The sequence below is a fragment of the Centrocercus urophasianus genome, unplaced genomic scaffold (assembly GCF_019232065.1).
Source record: "Centrocercus urophasianus isolate 14NV4802_14NV808 unplaced genomic scaffold, USGS_Curo_1.0 seq_34, whole genome shotgun sequence".
In the NCBI taxonomy this organism is placed as follows: Eukaryota; Metazoa; Chordata; class Aves; order Galliformes; family Phasianidae; genus Centrocercus; species Centrocercus urophasianus.
In genome coordinates this window covers 3,492,430-3,510,589 of record NW_024884911.1, presented here as the reverse complement: position 1 = coordinate 3,510,589, position 18,160 = coordinate 3,492,430, and the positions used below count along the sequence as shown (strand labels likewise).

The 18,160-nt window shown below is 47.3% G+C and overlaps 1 protein-coding gene across 7 annotated transcripts in view; it reads left to right on the top strand.

The window, feature by feature from the left end:
• The window catches only part of DNM1 (dynamin 1), a 59,675-nt gene that overhangs the window by 18,922 nt on the left and 22,593 nt on the right, over positions 1-18,160 (top strand). For all 7 annotated transcript variants that reach the window (XR_006170873.1, XR_006170872.1, XM_042830711.1 and 4 more), the window contains exons 2-14: positions 1,006-1,079; positions 2,154-2,303; positions 2,811-3,014; positions 3,531-3,629; positions 4,323-4,483; positions 4,587-4,729; positions 4,813-4,948; positions 5,803-5,870; positions 6,657-6,795; positions 14,444-14,530; positions 14,722-14,792; positions 15,242-15,293; positions 17,865-17,978. Coding sequence is in view for 5 of the 7 variants with exons in the window: in XM_042830711.1 (XP_042686645.1) it covers positions 1,006-1,079; positions 2,154-2,303; positions 2,811-3,014; positions 3,531-3,629; positions 4,323-4,483; positions 4,587-4,729; positions 4,813-4,948; positions 5,803-5,870; positions 6,657-6,795; positions 14,444-14,530; positions 14,722-14,792; positions 15,242-15,293; positions 17,865-17,978 (1,498 nt within the window). In the remaining 2 variants the exon portion in view is untranslated. The remainder of the gene's footprint in view (positions 1-1,005; positions 1,080-2,153; positions 2,304-2,810; positions 3,015-3,530; positions 3,630-4,322; positions 4,484-4,586; positions 4,730-4,812; positions 4,949-5,802; positions 5,871-6,656; positions 6,796-14,443; positions 14,531-14,721; positions 14,793-15,241; positions 15,294-17,864; positions 17,979-18,160) is intronic.

Here is an 18,160-nt window from a genome sequence, read left to right as displayed (position 1 = left end):
GTGCAGGGTAAGGCCATGGTGCAGAACACTGAGGGGCGTGGATTTCTTTTCCTACAGTTACTACTGAATTGGCAAAGTTAGGCACTGTCACACCATCAGTAGAGGGAGGGCTGTGCCGGGGTGCAAGCAATGCAGGCAGAGCGGTGACATTCTTGCCCCAGACAGCACGTTCTGAGCTGTGCTTCTCCAGTAGGTAGGGAAGCAAATAAATCGCGTTCATGGTGACTTGTGAAGAGACACACGAATCAGCTGAGTACTTGGAAACCAGGCCACAGACTGGCAAGGTCATCAGATGTGGTGAGCGTGCCTGGCTTTGCTGAAAGCCAGGGGGTTTGAAAAAAGAAAAAGCAAAGGAGAGCTTGTTGCCTGTGGGTGTGAAGTCAGCATTAGGGAAGGGGTAACAGAAGGCTTCCTTCCTTTGAAATGACGTGGAGAACAGTAACTTCTGGGTTCTTGTCAATTTAGGAGGCTGCTTCTCCTTGGCAATACTTGCATTTCCTTAGTTGGGAGAAGCCCTGAGTGGAAGCAAACCTTTGACTGCTATCTGTTCTGTTTCAAATAGGTGATGCACTGTTTGCATGCTGTAACAGCAGTGTCCTGCGACACCCCAAAGTGTGGGTGAGTTTGTTGTAGCTGAGGTAATTGTATTTTGTCAAAAGAAGGCACGGTAGTTTTCAGTCTCTGCTTCAATTTCTCAGCCTGGTGCCATAGAGATAATAATCTCTATGCATACATATAACGGTATTAATTGGTCTTTCCTGTTAGCCTGGAACTTCATCTGAAAGAGCCTGAACTGAAAGAGTGGGAGCATGCTGTGAGAGTGGGCTTCTTCAGAATGGCCCGTCCTCCTTGGGGAAGGGCACTTGGTCTTTTGTGCCTTAGACTCTATGAGACCCATGGCCGGAGTGCCTTGCTGGGACCCACGAGTGCGCATAGAAACAGAAGAGCCGTGGACAGGGAAGGAAACGATCGCTCATTCATCTGAAATTTCCTCTTTCGTTTCAGGGACTTTCTGCCACGTGGCTCTGGCATCGTGACCAGGAGGCCTCTGGTCCTGCAGCTGGTGAACGCCAGCACAGGTATGCAGCGTGTGTCTGTGGTTGCTGCTGGCTTCCCATCCTAATCCTGACAGGTCTTATTTCATACATCTGATGCAATAAGTGTTCAGGAAGAGAGCGCTTCTCGGTTCTTTTGTTTGAATTAAGCAGCGTTTCATGAAGACACTCATCATGATTTTCCTTTGTCTGTGCAGCTGTGACTCTTTTGACCCAAAAACTAGAGGAACTTGCGTATAGCCCCTGAAATAAGCGGGTGGGATGATTCTAGTGCACTTCAAGTATGAGAACGCTGGGATCTGAACAGGAATTCCTGCAGTTCTGTACTGGAGTTGAGGGCTGCTCACTACTTTGGCTGCTGCTTGCGGAGCGCCTTCATTGCTGTTGCCTTCAAGCATGAGATCTCATTGAGGAGTTGGCAAGTGACTGTTTCAGGGTGTTCTTCCTCCCTTGTCAGGTGGACCCAACCTGTTTACTACAGTCCTCTAGTCTACAGTAAGGAAACAACTTGACTTGTGAGGATTTTTCACTTGAAATGGAGGGTTCTTGAATTGGCTAATGTATTCAAAGACCAAAAAAGCCCCACCAAAACGAATGTAAAAACCCACCAAGCAATTCAAAACCATGCCAGAAGGGTTTTTTGCTAGTTAGAGACTCCCTTGAGTCAGTTCTCATCATGTCATGCAACTGTTATTTACTCCTAATACAGAGCTGCTCCAAGTTCTTGTGAATACAAAGGTACTTCCCAGTCCATCTGTGGAAGTTGCAGGTGTGTGTTAAGCTTGCTTAATATCAATAAAATCTTAGGTTATTTCTTGAATGAACAAGAGTGAGGATGCAAACTCTGAGACCAGAGCTGGACTGGGAAGGTTTTGGGCTTATGGATTCTCTCAGATGTTGTTGCAACTGTGGCTGCAGTAATTTCTTTGTCAACCACATAGGATCTAGGGAGAAAGACCCTTCATTACCACACTTCATCCCTTCAGCTGTTCTTGTGTTTCTTTTCAATCCAGGGCATTTTATTAAACTTCTGGCTGTGAGGTGTTTTTTTTTCCCACTCGTGTGACTGTTTCTGACTCTCTGCTTCTGTGCCAACAGAATATGGAGAGTTCCTGCACTGCAAAGGAAAGAAATTCACAGACTTTGAGGAGATCCGTTTGGAGATTGAGGCTGAAACGGATCGTGTTACTGGCTCCAACAAAGGGATTTCCCCAGTGCCCATCAACCTCAGAGTCTATTCTCCTCATGGTGAGTCTTAATGCAGTCTCTGAAGTCAGAGGATAGATGAGGCAGATTGCTGTTCTGTCATAATGTAAATACAGAATGAAGATGAAATGGAATGTGAATGTACTTTCTTTTGACTTAAATCCCCACATGCCTGGGCTATGGTGCATCACACTGCCAGTCTCTGCCATGTTTCTAGAAGGGTTTGCCTGCCAGTTGAAGTATCTGGTTAGAAGCAGAACTATTAGAGACAACTGATGCCTGTGCAGAAACTTCTGTCTTAAAAGACTTTATTGCATCAGTGTGGACCTTCCTATAAAGACCTGCAGTCTCTCTGTTCTTTGGGGAAATGAATCACTGACAATACAACTAATAACGGTTAGCAAATAGTTCTTGCTCAACTTTAACAAAAAGGAATTGAAAAACTTTAGGCATAACAAAAGCATACACTGAAGCTATGAACGTTCCTTATAGACCAGAACATTCCAACCTTAACACTCACTTGTGCTGTCTCCTGCTTCCTCTGTGTAGTCCTGAACCTGACGTTGGTGGATCTCCCAGGCATGACCAAAGTCCCGGTGGGGGATCAGCCCCCTGACATCGAGTTCCAGATCCGAGATATGCTCATGCAGTTTGTCACCAAAGAGAATTGCCTCATCCTGGCAGTATCCCCAGCCAACTCTGATTTGGCCAATTCTGATGCCCTGAAGGTTGCGAAGGAGGTGGATCCTCAAGGTAAATCTCTTGTTTTAGTGTGGCATTACTAACCAGCAGCCTGATTCTCCAGGCTGTGATTACTCAGCATTTTTAGTCTCCTGGCCATTGTTTTAGGTGGTATTTTCACAACGTATGCCCTTCTGAGAGGTGGCTTTGAGCATTAGTAGCTACTCTAATAGAAATTGTATTATTCCCCATTTCTTTATTTTGAGCCCTGTTTCTGAAGAGGTTGAGGGCTTCCCTCCCTTCACTTTGGTCATCTGTGTTCTGCCTGGAGAAAAGTAGGAAAATCTTCCCTAAAATCCATCTCTGTGGTAAAACACATGAGTGTTTGAACAGGGTATGGCTGAGAACTGACCTCTGTTACCTGTTCTGCTGTTGTGACCTCTTGGCTCTTATGGGAACTGTGACATTTGAGCTCAAGAGCCCTTGAGTAGCCAAGCTGGGCAATCTGTAAGCTTTCTGAACAAAGGAAGGTATTACACAGTTATTTACTTGATCAGGTGTGTTCATATTCTACTATTTTTTATTAAGGGCAACGCACCATTGGAGTCATCACTAAGCTGGATCTTATGGACGAGGGAACTGATGCTAGAGATGTATTAGAGAATAAATTACTTCCTCTTCGCAGAGGTACGTTTCCTCACGCTTTGTGCATGATCTTCCTTCATTTTTCTTGTATAAGGTATCTTTGTCTCATTCCTTTTCTTCAGTGTTCCTGGAACATCTGTCATGATGTGTTCTTAAGCCATCTTTGTTCCAAGCTGGAATTGAGAAGCTGAGGAATAGGCACGAGTGATACTTAAGAAAAAGTAACTTTTAGGCATTTGTATCTTCATAGGTAGTGCTAGCAGAAGCATAACCCCATGCTCTTACCTTTACTTTCTTCATTGCAGGCAAGCTGCAAAAATGGGATACTTCCTCCCCCCCCAGTTCTCTTATTTGATGAGATTACTGTAGTGCGTCATGTGAAATCACACTGGCCTCTGTGCTGGTTGCTGTGCACAGCCATAATGAAATACCTGTCCTAAGGATGCGAAAGGAAAAGTTTGAATGGAAATAGGGTGTTCTTTGTGACTGGGGGAACAGTAATCAATAAGCTAATGCTCAATTGCATAGTGACACTTCTGTCCTGCATACCAGAGTTCCAGACCCTGAGTTACACAGAGGCAATTCCAGTTTTAAACTCTTCTGCTTGGTCCCTAACGTATTTCCCTTGAAATGTCCCATTTGCAGTGTTGCTTCCTGGATAGCTTCCTTCTCAGCCTGAGCCCTACTTGCATTTTCATCCTTGCAACCGCCTGATCTTCAATCCCATTCCTGCAGGTTACATTGGTGTAGTCAACAGAAGTCAGAAGGACATTGATGGCAAGAAGGACATTCAGGCAGCTCTGGCTGCAGAGAGGAAGTTCTTTCTCTCCCACCCAGCCTACAGACACATGGCTGATCGTATGGGAACCCCCTACCTGCAGAAAGTATTGAACCAGGTACCATCACCAGTTGAGAACTGCTGCCCACTGTGCCCTTTATTCTGGGATGGCGACATAGAAAACTTCTCCCAGTTTCATCGTAAACCTTCTTCCCTTACAGCAATTGACCAACCACATCCGTGACACCCTGCCCGGGCTGCGGAACAAGCTGCAGAGCCAGCTTCTCTCCATTGAGAAGGAGGTGGAGGAGTACAAGAACTTTCGTCCTGACGACCCGGCTCGCAAGACCAAAGCTCTGCTTCAGTGAGTGGCCTTCACTGCGTGTCCCTCCCTGGGAAAGACTGCCTAGCTGTGTCTTCTACTTCCTGCTTTCTGTCTTTGTTTAGGATGGTCCAGCAGTTTGCTGTGGACTTTGAGAAACGCATTGAAGGCTCTGGAGACCAAATTGATACCTATGAGCTGTCAGGAGGAGCCAGGATTAACCGCATCTTCCATGAACGTTTTCCCTTTGAGCTGGTGAAGGTAGTGTTTCTCTGTATGCCGAGATCTTCTTTCTCTCCTTTCTTGCTAATTTTCCCCTTTTCCTTCCTGTTTTCTTGCTACTTTTTACATGTTTCACCATCTATTTTCCCCCTCTTTTGACTTTCAGTAGTTGATGTTGTCACCTTATTTTTACTTCTGGTTGTTTCTGTTGTTGGAACCTTCTCATAATACTCTGGGCAGCCTGGTCTAGTGGCTGGCAGCCCTGCCCATGGCAGGGAGGTTGAAACTATTGATCTTTGAGGTCCTTTTCAACCCATTCTATGAATGAGGTTTCCTGGATGGCCAAATATACCAACCTGATCAGAAGTGATAGAGAAGAACTTCTATTGTCTGTTTGGAAACATTAAGAGCCGAAATATTCCCCCATCTTCTGCACTTTGCTGTTTCCATTTTCATTTAAATTCCTTATTAGTGTAATACAAGAGCCTGCCTTGTATTAGATGATGCAATTCTGTATGTGAATTTTAAATCTTTTGGAGGTGTTTGCTGGAAAGCAGCTGCCAAGACCTCACATTAAGCCTCAGGAGACAAAACAGTTTGTTTTGGAAAGCAATCTAGTGCTTCAATCCTATTGCTTTATCTCTAAGTAGTTCCTTGGGAGCTGCTGGAAGATTGGCACCTGTAAATGCAGACCCTTAGCTATTCTTATCTGTTCATTTTTGTCCAAGATGTCTGCTTTGGCAATGCTAGCTTTATGGCTGGACTCTGCATCCAACATCTAGGCTAACATTCACCTGTCACATGATACTGGCGTGGGACCTCTTTTTAAAGCTCCGTGTGCTGGGGTTGTGCAAACATCAGCCAGTTTCTGATTAAAAACTCTCTTGGTGCAGATGGAGTTTGATGAGAAGGAGCTGCGACGGGAGATCAGCTATGCCATCAAGAACATCCATGGTATCAGGCACGTATCATGCACTAGGCAGACCACTGGCTGCATAGTCTTGTAAATACCTCTAGACCTTCCCAGTGGAGTTGAAGACTTCAGAGGTACGGTAGGTCAGCCACAAGGGAGAGAAGTTCCTTGGACACCCTGGTCGTTTGAATCTGGGAACAGGGACGAAGTAGCTTGCTTTCTGTTTTCATGTGAAAATTGCAGAAGCCTCAAAGGTAACACGGCTTTGGTGACTAGTTTTCTCCCTCTTTGTTTCTACATAAGAAAGGACTGAGGGATGCAAGCCCATACTGCTACTTCACTGACTTTTAAATATTGGTTTTCACATTATGCTTCCATTTTTACCAACATCCAAAACAGTTGCTAGCCTTGAGCACCACCTCCTTTGGAGATCTGAGGGGGGAGCATTAGAGTGCCCGACCCAGCAGCCCCAGGGATTGAGTCCCAGGGCGCAGTCAGCAAACACAGTTGCATTCCCCCTCAGTGAAGGTTAACTGCCAGAAAGTGCAGTCCTGAGACACTGAGTCCTGCTGTTCCTGGGAAGGTGACTGGGGTCTGGTGCCTGCTGTCCAGCTGGGATCCATTTTGCCCTTCCGTGCTCCTCTGTGGAGGTGCCAAGCATCCCTGTTTTCTCTGGACTCCAGGACTGGTCTGAGGGGTACAGTGCTCCCAGCCCTGTGTGCGGGGTTTCAGTGGTGGTGGTGCCTGGTCTGAGATGCGTGTGTAACCTGACGTTCTCCTTGCCCCTTCTCCCCCCCCTCCTGCCTTGTCTTGTCCCCTACCCTGGGTGTTTAGAACCGGTCTCTTCACACCCGACATGGCCTTTGAGACCATTGTGAAAAAGCAGGTGAAGAAGATTAAAGAGCCTTGCCTGAAATGCGTGGACATGGTTATTTCGGAGTTAATCAATACCGTTAGACAGTGCACCAAGAAGGTAACTGGAGGCAGCATGGAGCTGGCACCTTCCACCCCTCTCTCTGGCTGCGGCACAGCATTGTGACCGGGGCAGGGATTTGCCTGCAGCGGCACTCGGTGTTTCTGACCACCTCCTCAGCATGACTAGACCTGAGCGGTACCAGCCTGGGACGATCCAGCCAACAAGCCAAACAGAAAGGGAAGCACTGTGAATCGTGGGCAGTGAGCTTGTTCCTGAAATGCTTCAGAGCAGAGGGATACTGGAGATGTCCCCTCTGTGCCTCCAGTCCCAAGCATGTGACTCCTGATCCCTTCCTAAGCTATGGATATTTCTTACGGGGTCGCATTTGACTTAAATTTAGATTGAGTTTATTTTCCAAGCTGGAAACTGGGATTTAAATTTTGTTCCCTCTGCTCTCTTAGAAGTAGGAGGGTTAATCCCAAACAAGCCTTTAGTATCAGGGCAGAGTGCTCCTGGCCGAGTGTGTGGGGCTGAACTTCAGAGGCTACAGTGGTTGTGGGGAAGCGTTCCTGTGGTGTTTGGCTTGGTTTTTGGTTGGCTTGGTCCATATCCTGTTCTGGAAGAGCGGCACATGGCTGAGAAGGATCAAATTAGGAAAGTCAATCCACCTTTGGGCTCTTCAAGAGAGCTCCAGGCTTCATCATTTGAGATTCATGTTGGTATTTATCGGAGCTTGGGGAAGGAGCTTGCCTTAATTCTGCTCTCTGGATGTGGAAGCTTTTGTTTCTGAGGCTGGGGTTGAAAAGCAGCAAGATAGGAAGATACATGCCATTCTTCTCAGCCATGGCTTGCTGCTTCAGCCAGGGCTGGGTGCTGGTGAAAAGACACTCGAGTTAGGATGGGAGCATGGGCACTGGAGACTGGAATCGCCATGGGCTGTTCAAGTGCAGGTAAATGGGCATTGCAGGAGTGTCTGGAGCTACCTTGTCCCTGCAAGGGTGGGGAGAGGTGCCCAAGTGGTGATAGCTGCCATCACTTGCAGAGATGCCTAGCCCTTAGGGCCCGGAGCCGCTGTAGAAGGGCTCAGGCATGCAGACACTCTCTTTGCCCCTGGGACAGCCTGGAAGAGCAAAGCAGACGCAGGGAGTTTGCTCAGGTTTCTAGTGTGCTGGAGGAGCTTTCTTTTTCTGTCCTGCTATTCTTTCTTGGGGTGTGTGACTGTGGGGAGCACCCAGAAAATTGCCATTAGAGCCTGGTGACAGGTAAGCACAGGCCCTCAGGCTGCCAAGTATCCAGAGTTGCCTGCTAACTGGATCAGAAGGGCTCTCCTTTTTGTGCCCTCTGAAACTTGTCTTGGATTGTTCTTCATCCATCAGTTACTGTTCAAAATCTCCCACTCATTGTCTGTGTTTGCCCCCTTCCATACATTTCCCACTTTTCATCATTTTTGTTCCTTCTTTACTGATGATTCTAATAGTGAAGGGACTGTCTGTTCTGACAGCAGCAGGTTCCTCCGGTCATCAGGTGGTGGGTACAGCAGGCTGGGAGATGAGGGGGGGATGAAGAGACCACAGGAATGTGAAGGGGGAATGGCAAAGGCTGAGGATCAGTGTTCCACTTTAGCATTGATCCCACTGCTAAGAATTTGGCTGACTGCAGTGCTGGTTGCTGTGTGTGCTAGTAGTCATGGTTACAGTTTTCTGTTTCAGGAAACAATATCATCATTCAGGTGGTACTTAGGTATATGAAGGCAGTGATTTATTATATATATATATTTTTTTTGGTTGTGTGGGTTTTTGTTTGTTTGTGTGAGGACCTGTGAGCCTGGCCTTCAGAGAGGTGCACACAGTGCTGGGTTAGCAGGCTGCTGGACATGTAGGAATGGCTGCTAGGTCTGAGGGTGTGAACAGAGCTCCAGGAGTACCTCGGGTTTGCTCTGAATGGGCTGCGCCGACAGCTCGAGAGGCTGCTGGGCGAAGCTGAGTCCTGTGGTGTACTCTAAACCTCTTAGCTGCTTAAAAGGCAGATTACTGTTGTTCGTATAGCATGTTGAAGACTGTTATCAGAGTGGTGTTGCTTGGGGTTTTGCAGATGTTGTCTATAGGGATACAAAGAGGTACGTAACTGATTTTAAACAGTGGTGTTTATAATTAGCTCTGAGTTGTCAGCTGTACGCACCCCATGTTTGACTAGGAGCTGCATCTTTGGAAGAGCAGGATTCCATTCCTATATCAAAGGCACATCATCCCCCTGAAAGCACTCATAACTATATTATGCTGTGCTAAAAAAGTAACTGAGATTGTGTCCCAGAGAGCACCTGGTAGAAGCTATCAAGTGTTAAAGATGTGCTGGAGAAACATCTTTGGATGCAGTAATAGTCTCAAATGAAGATAACGTGTTGTTTTGTGACTGCAGTTTGTGGTCTTTCTGCTCTGCCATAGTGAAGCCCCTGAGGATACAGAGCTCTTCATACAGTGTCAGTGCCATGGAATACCTCCATATAAACCTCAGCAGGCCTGTACTGGGTCTGGTGCCATAGGTTGGCTGGTGCAGGACATGCTTTGTACAACTGTGCAGGCCCTGTAGCTTGTTTGTATTTCCTAAGCACTGGCTACATCTGGTCTTACTGAGGAGTTATCTGTTTCCAGGAAGGCGAGTAAGGCAAATGATGCTCTGTAAATGGAGTGTTTTATCTGAATCTGAGACATATCCATTCCATTCAGTCCTCCTGCCAGCACAAGATGCAGATGACAAACCTTTGAGTCTTAGCCTAGCTCCTGTGCAGGCCTGGAATTACATGGAAAGGATAACCACTGTGTGAAGTAGAGGGAAATGCCTGAGACAAGGGGAAATGAAGCATGGTGAGCCTGTAGGAAAGAGTCAGTGGCTCATCGTGGCAAGCAGCTTAAAATCTGAACAAGCTTTTCTTCAGGAGGAGGTCATTTGATCCCTGGGGGTTGCCATCCGTTCATCTTGCTCTTCACAGCTCACCATTTCACCAGCCCACTTGCTTCCACCTCCTTCCCTCTGCCACATCCATTTGCCTGTAGACTCTCCTGATACTTGGCAGTGAACAGGCCCCATAGCAATGCTCACCTGGTTCAGTAAGCTAATGGAGTGAACCAAAATCTCACTTCTCATTTTGCCTTGTTTTCTCTCTTTTCCCTTCTCCTTCCTTCTTTCCTTCCTCCTCTGCTCTTTCTCTGCTTCGCTCTCTTCTTCCTTGTTGCTTCCTCCCACCCTGCCCCTGCCATGCAGAACGGGTCTCTTCACGCCTGACCTCGCTTTTGAAGCCATAGTGAAAAAGCAGGTGCAGAAGTTGAAGGAGCCAAGTCTGAAGTGTGTGGATATGGTAGTGAGTGAGCTCACATCCACCATCAGAAAGTGTAGCGAAAAGGTAAAGAAACTAAAAACACCAAGAAAGGTCAACGCCCACCCCCTTCCCACACACATTTGTGCTGATTCTCTGCACACACCACAGGACTGATGGCAAACCGAGGGAGAGAGAAGGGATGCGAAGATGCTCTGAAGGAGAGCAGCCAGCTGCAGGCGTCAGTGCAGGTTCAAAGCAGTGGATCAGGAGCAGTGGGCATTAGTGATGGGCTCTTGGGCTGAGACGTGGGCTGGGACCCAGTGGTTCCCCTGTACTGTGCCCTTCTCCTCTCTGTGTCTCAGTGGTGTTCAGTTCAGCGTGGAACAAGCCCTTTACTGTGCCAGTCCCTGCATATTTGGAACTCCTTCCTTGTTTTTGCTGGGACCCCCTCCCTAAAAGTTCTATGTAGGAGACAGGGAAAGAAGCCAGAGGGAGTAAAATTACGTCCCCTCATGGCATGAGTATCAGCAGGCCTCACCTTGCCTACAGAGTGCTGTGCTGGGCACAAAACAACAATCAATTCAAGCTTGAAGCACAAGCTATTCTCCAGGAGATGCACAGAGTAAACAGAATACTGACCCAAAAGAGTTGGGGGGGAAAAGCTCTTCCATGCATGACTCCTGTTACATCATTCTCCTGCTGGTACCTCGCTCCATGGACTGTGCTCAGTTGAGGTAGTGGACGCTTTCCCTTTTGCACTGCAAAGCATACGAGGTGAGGCCTCAGGGGGGGCACTTGGAAGGGAAAGTGCCACGGGTGTCAGGTGCACATCGCATAGGGCTGGGGCAGCAGTGGGTTTGCCTCCCAGGCCAGCTTTGTCCAGGAGGGGGCACCACGTGCCTCCTGAAAATCAGGACAGATGTGGCAATTAATTCGTGTTAAATTTATGAGCAAGGGGCCAGAAATCTGTCTGGCACAGCAGTAGCATATTCTGGGAAACTGAGTTGCAAGGGCTGTTTCTCTCGTTATTTGAAGCCTTGAAAATTACATTTCTGTTCTTGCAGAATCGCCATCCATACAGCCTCAAATTGGGAAGGAAGGGAAGATAAGTGGTATGAGCTCAGTCGGTGTGGGAGCTAAGCTGATGAGGCCTGGTTGTGCTTAGGAACGTGGAGCTCACCTCCCCTAAGGAGACATCTCTGTGCCCCAAGCTCTGCCTGCTGTATTTCGTGAAGATGCTGCTGTTGCCAAGCAGCTGTGGCCAGGCAGAGTGGCTCCATTTTAGCCTGTTCTTACGAGTTCTATTTGATGGCTTTGACTTCTTTGGCACTATTATCTGACAGAAGATGTCCTCTGTAGATGATGTAGGGAGAAGAAGCATGAGAACACCACCTATTGAATCTCAGCTGTGTTGTTGGGTCATACTGTCAGCAGCTTGACAGCCAGAGCTCTGTAGGTTTTAACCCATGATGTGGTGGAGGACCCATGGGTGATACATTCAAAAGTGTTGCAACCAAAATATGTCCTGCAAAAACAACAAAAAAAGTGATGATAGGGTGCTGTAGGAAGCTAATGGCTGTAATAAAATTTAGCCTGAGAGGCTGGAGAGGCAAATGCTAGAGATGAGTGACTCTGTGAGAAATAACTGCTTGAATTACTATATCTAGTGATAGTAATATTGGGAAGGAAAAAAAACAAAACACAAAAGGAAGGCTTTAATATTTCAATAGAAATGTCTACGTCTGGTAAGAAGGCTTATCTTGCCTGCTTCTTGCTCTGAAAGAGGGTAGAAAGCCAGGTCTCTGAAACTGCCATAGACCCTTCTGGTTAGCAACCAGTGTCAGGTGGGTTCTGATGGCTTCAGACAAAGGCTAGTCACTGCACAGGGGTATTAACTGGTTCACAGTGTTTATCTTGCATGTTATAGCCCTAGCTGCTTCACCTGGATGAGAGCATGCCCTATTAGGGGAGGCATCTGGAAAAGGCTACTTCAGGACTGATGCTAATTGTAAGGTAACACTCAGCCCACTGTGGTGTGGATCGATGCTGCCTTTCAGATGTTGAAACCAAATCTTTGAACCAAGCCCTGCAAGGCTTCATGGAAGGAAGGCAGCTTGGGCTAACACCTTGTGAATTAGCTGAGCAGTCCTGTAGCCTTGGTTTGTTGCTGTCCTGAACTATTGTGCGGTGTTGTTTGTGTGCTGTCGCTATTATTTCATTTCACCCCAGATGGTGAAGAAATCTTTGTGTGTGGTTAATAAAGCTGCATAGATGGAATAATACGAGAGTGTTAACAAAGAATGTAGGCAAGCCCATCTGTTCCTTGTGTGCAATGGAAGCACAGCTTTCCTGTCTGAAGAGAGATTTGCAGCTGATTGTCAGTAGGTGATTAGAGCTGAGGGCTGAAGCACAGGTTGCCATTAACAGGCATTCTCTGCCCAGTCTGATCCTGAGCTTCTTCCACTTGGCTAAATGGAGAGCAGCTCCAAAATCAACAGAAAGCTGGTACAGTGCAAGCACACAGAGCCTTAGTTTTGGGAGGATAGCATCCTAGCCAGTGTCATTCCAAAAGCAGGAACTTCTGTGCCAGACTGCACTGCAGCATCTCCCAAATGCAGGGAAGGTCTTGCAGTCAGCATCCCTTCAGCTGAAGGTCGATCTTTGTGTGCTGGCATGGACCTGGAATGTGCAGAGAAAGAAGCTAAGAAATACTGGGATAAAATGGTTTTCAAAGAGGGCTGTGAGCTTGTATTTGATCAAACAGGAAAATCCAGCTGAAACAGAATTGAAAACCTGCTTGAACTGTGATGTGATCCCAGGCTGACAGACTTCACCCCTTGAAGGGTCCCTGCTCTCCTGTCTTTCAGAGTCATGGCATTTCTGGGTGCTGTTCATACTGCTGATAACTCCTCGTCCCTCTATGCCCTACTGCATGTTCCCTGGTGGCTGTGATATCTTGTGGCTTGTCCGTGTCACTTTTCTTTGCCTGCCCTTGCTTTTCCTATGCATGCTTGGGGTTAGAATCTGCTGCTGCACGGGGACTAATGCTGTCAATTTACTTTTGCACATTAATGTTGCTGGATGACCTGGGTTCTGAATAAACCATAATGTGTTTTCTTTGTCTGCCTTTGGAACGGTGGGGGGTGGGGGTGGCAGGGAGAGGGTCGATGTGTCTTTTGTTTGACTTTTTTTCATTTGAAGCAAAAAAAGCTGCGACTTGCTTAGAGATTTTCCAACTTCCTGTTTTTTCTGTTTGACATAACTTTCCTATTTATCCTTTGCCAACCCTCTTTTCCCCCAAGGAAACAGGAAGCTTTGCTTGTGTGTATCTATGAAGCAACCAGCTGCCTGAACCATAAAGACCATGGAGAACACTCAGTTTGCACTTCCAAGGCAAAGTGGTGGTGGGGAACACTGACTCTCACTTTTTTTTTTCTTTGCTGAACTTTTTTCTGCCTCTGCAAAGTCATTGGTGTCGAAAACAAGCTCCACATTTGAAAACAGGCAGTCTCAAAGCTAGTTCTCAAATTCAGTTCCAAGCTACTGCAACTCACTTGACTGCAAGCGGTGCTGAAAGGTTTTGAGACTTCATGGTTGGTTGTTAGAAATGTAGGTACTGTGTGAAAGCCTGGGTGCCTTAAGGGTGCTCTAAGGGTGCTCATTGTGAAGGATTTCTCGTGTATGATCTCTGGATACTTCTCTCTAAGCACAGTAAAGTGTACTCAGGAATTAATTCCCTTCTCAATAATGTAGAAAAAAAACAGTGTGATGGGCATGATGTGAGTATAAACCTGAGCTATGGAGTCTGGCCCAACAAAGGCAGAGAGCAGCACCTGGATGCCCAGAGCAGAGCACAGCCTCCCCCTGCAGTCTGCCAGACCTTCTGTCTCTACCTGCAGATGCTAATGGAGAAGTGCTTTCACTTAATACCCAGCAAAAGGGCATTGAAATCCAGTTCTCTCCCCAAGGAGACATCCCATAGGATTTAGCTATTTGTGTCAACAGGCCATTCACCTGTGTATGAGCTGTTGAACATCCAGAACAATGTTTAATGAGAAAAGTATCAACAAACCTAACTGATGTGTGTTCACATCTGACGAGAGTCAGAAATGGTGGCTTTGGTGCAGGTCTCACTGAGAAGTTGCTGTAGGAGTGAGGAGGACAATTCTTTGAGGCCCAAAGCAAGAGGGAATTGAATTTGCCTTCAGCAAATCCAGACCTTCAGAAACTTGGGAAATCTGTCTGCAAGTCCAGCTTTTCAGAACTCCCCTTTAAAAAAATAAAATAAACTGATTGCAGGTGTATGTGTGCATGTCTACGTGCAGGGGGCTGTTCCCCCTGCTGCCTTTATACCTCCCTTTCCCTTGTGCATGTGTTTTCTCTCTCCTGCAGCTCAGCCAATACCCTCATCTGCGTGAGGAGATGGAGAGGATCGTGACAACTCACATCCGTGAGAGGGAAGGCAGGACCAAAGATCAGGTGGGTGACCAGGAGTGTGGAAGAGGGAAGAGGACATGGGGTGGGGGACAGTGTGGGTTAGAGGCTCTGAGCCAAGAGGCAGCTGGCAGCAGAGGGCTGATGAGATGAACTATGCACAAGGCTCTATCTGCTCCTGCTTTACTAGCAGTATCAGTCACTAATGTCTTGCTGTCTGTGCCTCTGTTTGGCAGGTTATGCTTCTAATAGACATCGAGCTGGCTTACATGAACACAAACCATGAGGATTTCATTGGGTTTGCCAAGTAAGCACTATTCCCCTGTTGTCTCTTCTCTTAGTGTGTTTCCTGTGGCTCTGTCCTGTAGCTGTTCCAGTAAATGGTTTGCAGAGGTCCTGGTGCAGATGCTGTGGTCCTGAAGAATGGCTTGACTCTCAGCATCGCTTCCCTTTTCAATGACTCCATATCCCAAGTCTCTGGGGAGGAGGATTAGGGATGCTTATGAAGTAGAAGGGGGAGTTAGGGCATTAAGGTGTCAAGCTATGGAAGGTTAGTGGCCCAAACGTGATTCAGGTGGGATTGAGAAGACGAGTAGACCAAGGGTGAGTGTGCAGGTGGAGATGGATTGGGTTATTAGGGCTTGGAAGCCTGCGGTGAGGGGCATGAACTCACTGTAACAGCTGTGTGGTGGGAACAGACTGCAGGTGATCAAGAAGAGCATGAGGAGTTTTGAATGTCTCCACTGTTGTTTGCAGTGCTCAGCAGAGGAGCAGCCAGATGAGCAAGAAGAAGGCAGCTGGCAACCAGGTAGGCCAAGTTTCCATCTCCTTCACTGCTGCAGGAAGGACATGTTTGTTACCTGGGAATTACCAGGTGGACAATTGCCGGGCTGGATGCAGCGGTGCTCTAAGTTGTGGCTTTTTGTTTTTATTTTATACTTGCCAAGCTCTGTTTACACCTGGAGGAGAATTTTTAGGCTCAGAACAGTTGTAAAGAGCCAAGTGTGTAGTAACAACAGAGGGAAAACATCTTAGAGGTAAATGGGAGCTTGATGATCAAGATCTAGTCTCATACAGTCTGAAGGGTACAGTACCAAGTAAGCTCACTGCCTGCTGTCTGGTCTTGATTCTCTGATAGAAATCCCTATCAGTGTTGGATACCTCCCCAGGGTTTTCAGCCCCTCCACTAGCTGTGCCAGCTCTTCTGCTGAGTCAGGGAGTACAGAACGCTTGGGGTCTTGTAGATGCATTCACATTTGAGCCAGTTAATAATAAGGTGAACTCCCTCTTCCAGTCCAATTACTGCTAGGTGTGCTACAAGACAGACTTGTGAATCCTAGTTATCTTTCCCATCAGTGGCCATTACTTTCTGCAAAGGTACTTCAAGAGGGTTCATGGTCTCTTATGGAAACCTTCAGTGGAAATACTTCAGCCCTCTGCACTGGGAGACAGAGGGTGATGTATAGCCATTATTGCTGCACTGGCTGTGTGAGAACCTGCTCAGTGGGAGAAAGCACAAGGGAGGGGTGGAGAACACTTACTCTTTCAGGGATTGCACGTGCAACTGAAAAGGAGCTAATGACACCTAGATTTGCTGGGGAAATGACAAGGCTGTCTAGACTAGGAGGTTCTGTAGGGATACCATCAAAGAGAGTGAAGCAAGAGCTTTCATTTTGTCATCTTTTAAAAAACCTTTACTCCTAATATCCATTATCTTGGAACATGTTTGATCACCTTTTCCTGCACACATACATGCACTGTTTCAGTGCTGCTGGCATACAGGCTGTCAGGCTGGACTGGCCAGCATCTGCTTTGTGGGATCTCAGTGCTGCTGTACTGAGCCTGATGCTCTGCAATGCACCTTGCTGGAGAGCTGACTGAACCAGAGCACAGAGGGCGAGCTCTGCACCAACCTGTGAAATCCTTGGGCTTTTCCTTTTGCCAGGCTTTGTTTTGGGATGGGGATTGCTTTTCTTTTTGCCTGGGATATGAGTTTTGGCATCAGGTTCCGATTTATTTTTATTTTTGAGCCTCACTTCTCCTGCTCCAGCTTTCCTAGTAATGATTTCTCCTCTCTTTGCTCCTCTCCTGCTCTCTGCTCTGCTGCTGTTGCTATGGTTCCCCTTTGCAGGATGAGATCCTGGTGAGTAGAAGGCCGCTCAGTAGGGTGTGCTAATGAACATCAATGTTGCATCTGGGAAGGTGAGAACAGTGTATAGGAAAATTAGTTCCTCTGCTGCTGAAGGGGAGAGGAGTGCAGCTGGCAGTAGGCCCACGTGAAGCAGAAACAAGGTATAAAGGTGCTGCGTGCTAAGGAAAATCTTGGAGCTGCTGGTACATCTGCAAGTGGGTGGAGATGAAAAGCAGCGATCCAGGGATCTGGGTTCTGTTTCACTGCCCCCTCCTGTCCGTTGAGAGAATAGGACTGTCTCCAGTTCTAACAATGGCAGTGAGGTGAAGATCTGGTACTCACACATCTAACTCCAAGAGATGCAGGTTGAAGGATTGTGCAGCTCTGTGGTAGGCTGCTCACACAGTGCAGCTTGCTGATACACAGTGCAGTTGCATGCTTTTTTTTCTTTGCTGGGTCACTTTCAACAAGCAACCCATTCACTGAGGTGCACACGTTGCACGCAGATGTATCTGGGTGTTAAGGGTCCAGCAAGACACAGAAGTTAATGCCTTTAAGCTGATGCATACTTGCATTTGATTATTGGTGTGTAAGGCTCTAAAACGGCAGGTGGTGAATTGGAGTTCCATAGAGAGTAACAGCCTGGCTTCTCTATAGACTAACCCATAGGAACTTGTATTGCTCTGTTAATTACTCAAATACACGGGTATGCTGAAGTCCAGGGTACTAATTCCAGATGCACCATTTTGTTCTCACATACTTAATGTCTCCTTGTCACAAAACTCAGTTATATCAGAGTTGCTTGTCCATCTCTTTCTCTTGAACTGTTTTCCCCCCCACCCCTGAGCTGGGTGAGGCGCTCCCCACCTGCAGTGTGCCAAAAGGTGTGCTGCTCACTTGGTTTTTCTCTGGGCATGTTTTTTTTTCTGGGTGTGTTGCTGTGACCTGATGCTTCTGTAGGTTGTGCCTGCTCGCAAGGCACTCTATGCAATTCTTCCTGTGTCTCCTTCCTCTTGACAGTGTATGAGGCACAACCAGGTTCCTTCCTGCATCCTTTTTATTCCTAGCCCTTTTGAGGCAAAGGTTTTCACTGGCCAGTTGAGTGGGGGGCTCTTCTGGCAGCAGCAGAGAGCACGGTGTTCCTTGTCTTTCCATATGATTCTGTGTGTAGGGGTACCCTCTGCTCTTTCCTCTGTCACCTAAAGCTTTTAGGACCCTAGTTAATGCTTACTGCTTCCAACCTCGCAGGTCATCCGGAAGGGCTGGCTCACCATCAACAACATTGGGATCATGAAGGGTGGCTCCAAGGAGTACTGGTTTGTCCTGACAGCAGAGAACCTCTCCTGGTATAAGGACGATGAGGTGAGTAGCTAGATCAGCTCTGCAACTTGAAAAAGCTGTGGCTCTGCTGAGTATAGCAATGGGGGCTGTGGAGCTGAGGGCAGCTCAGATTCTGGCTCCTTCTGACTTTGAGTAAAGTGCACTTGGCCCCTTCAGGATTCCATTGCTGAACTTGTGAAACAAGACTGTGCCTTACGTTCCTG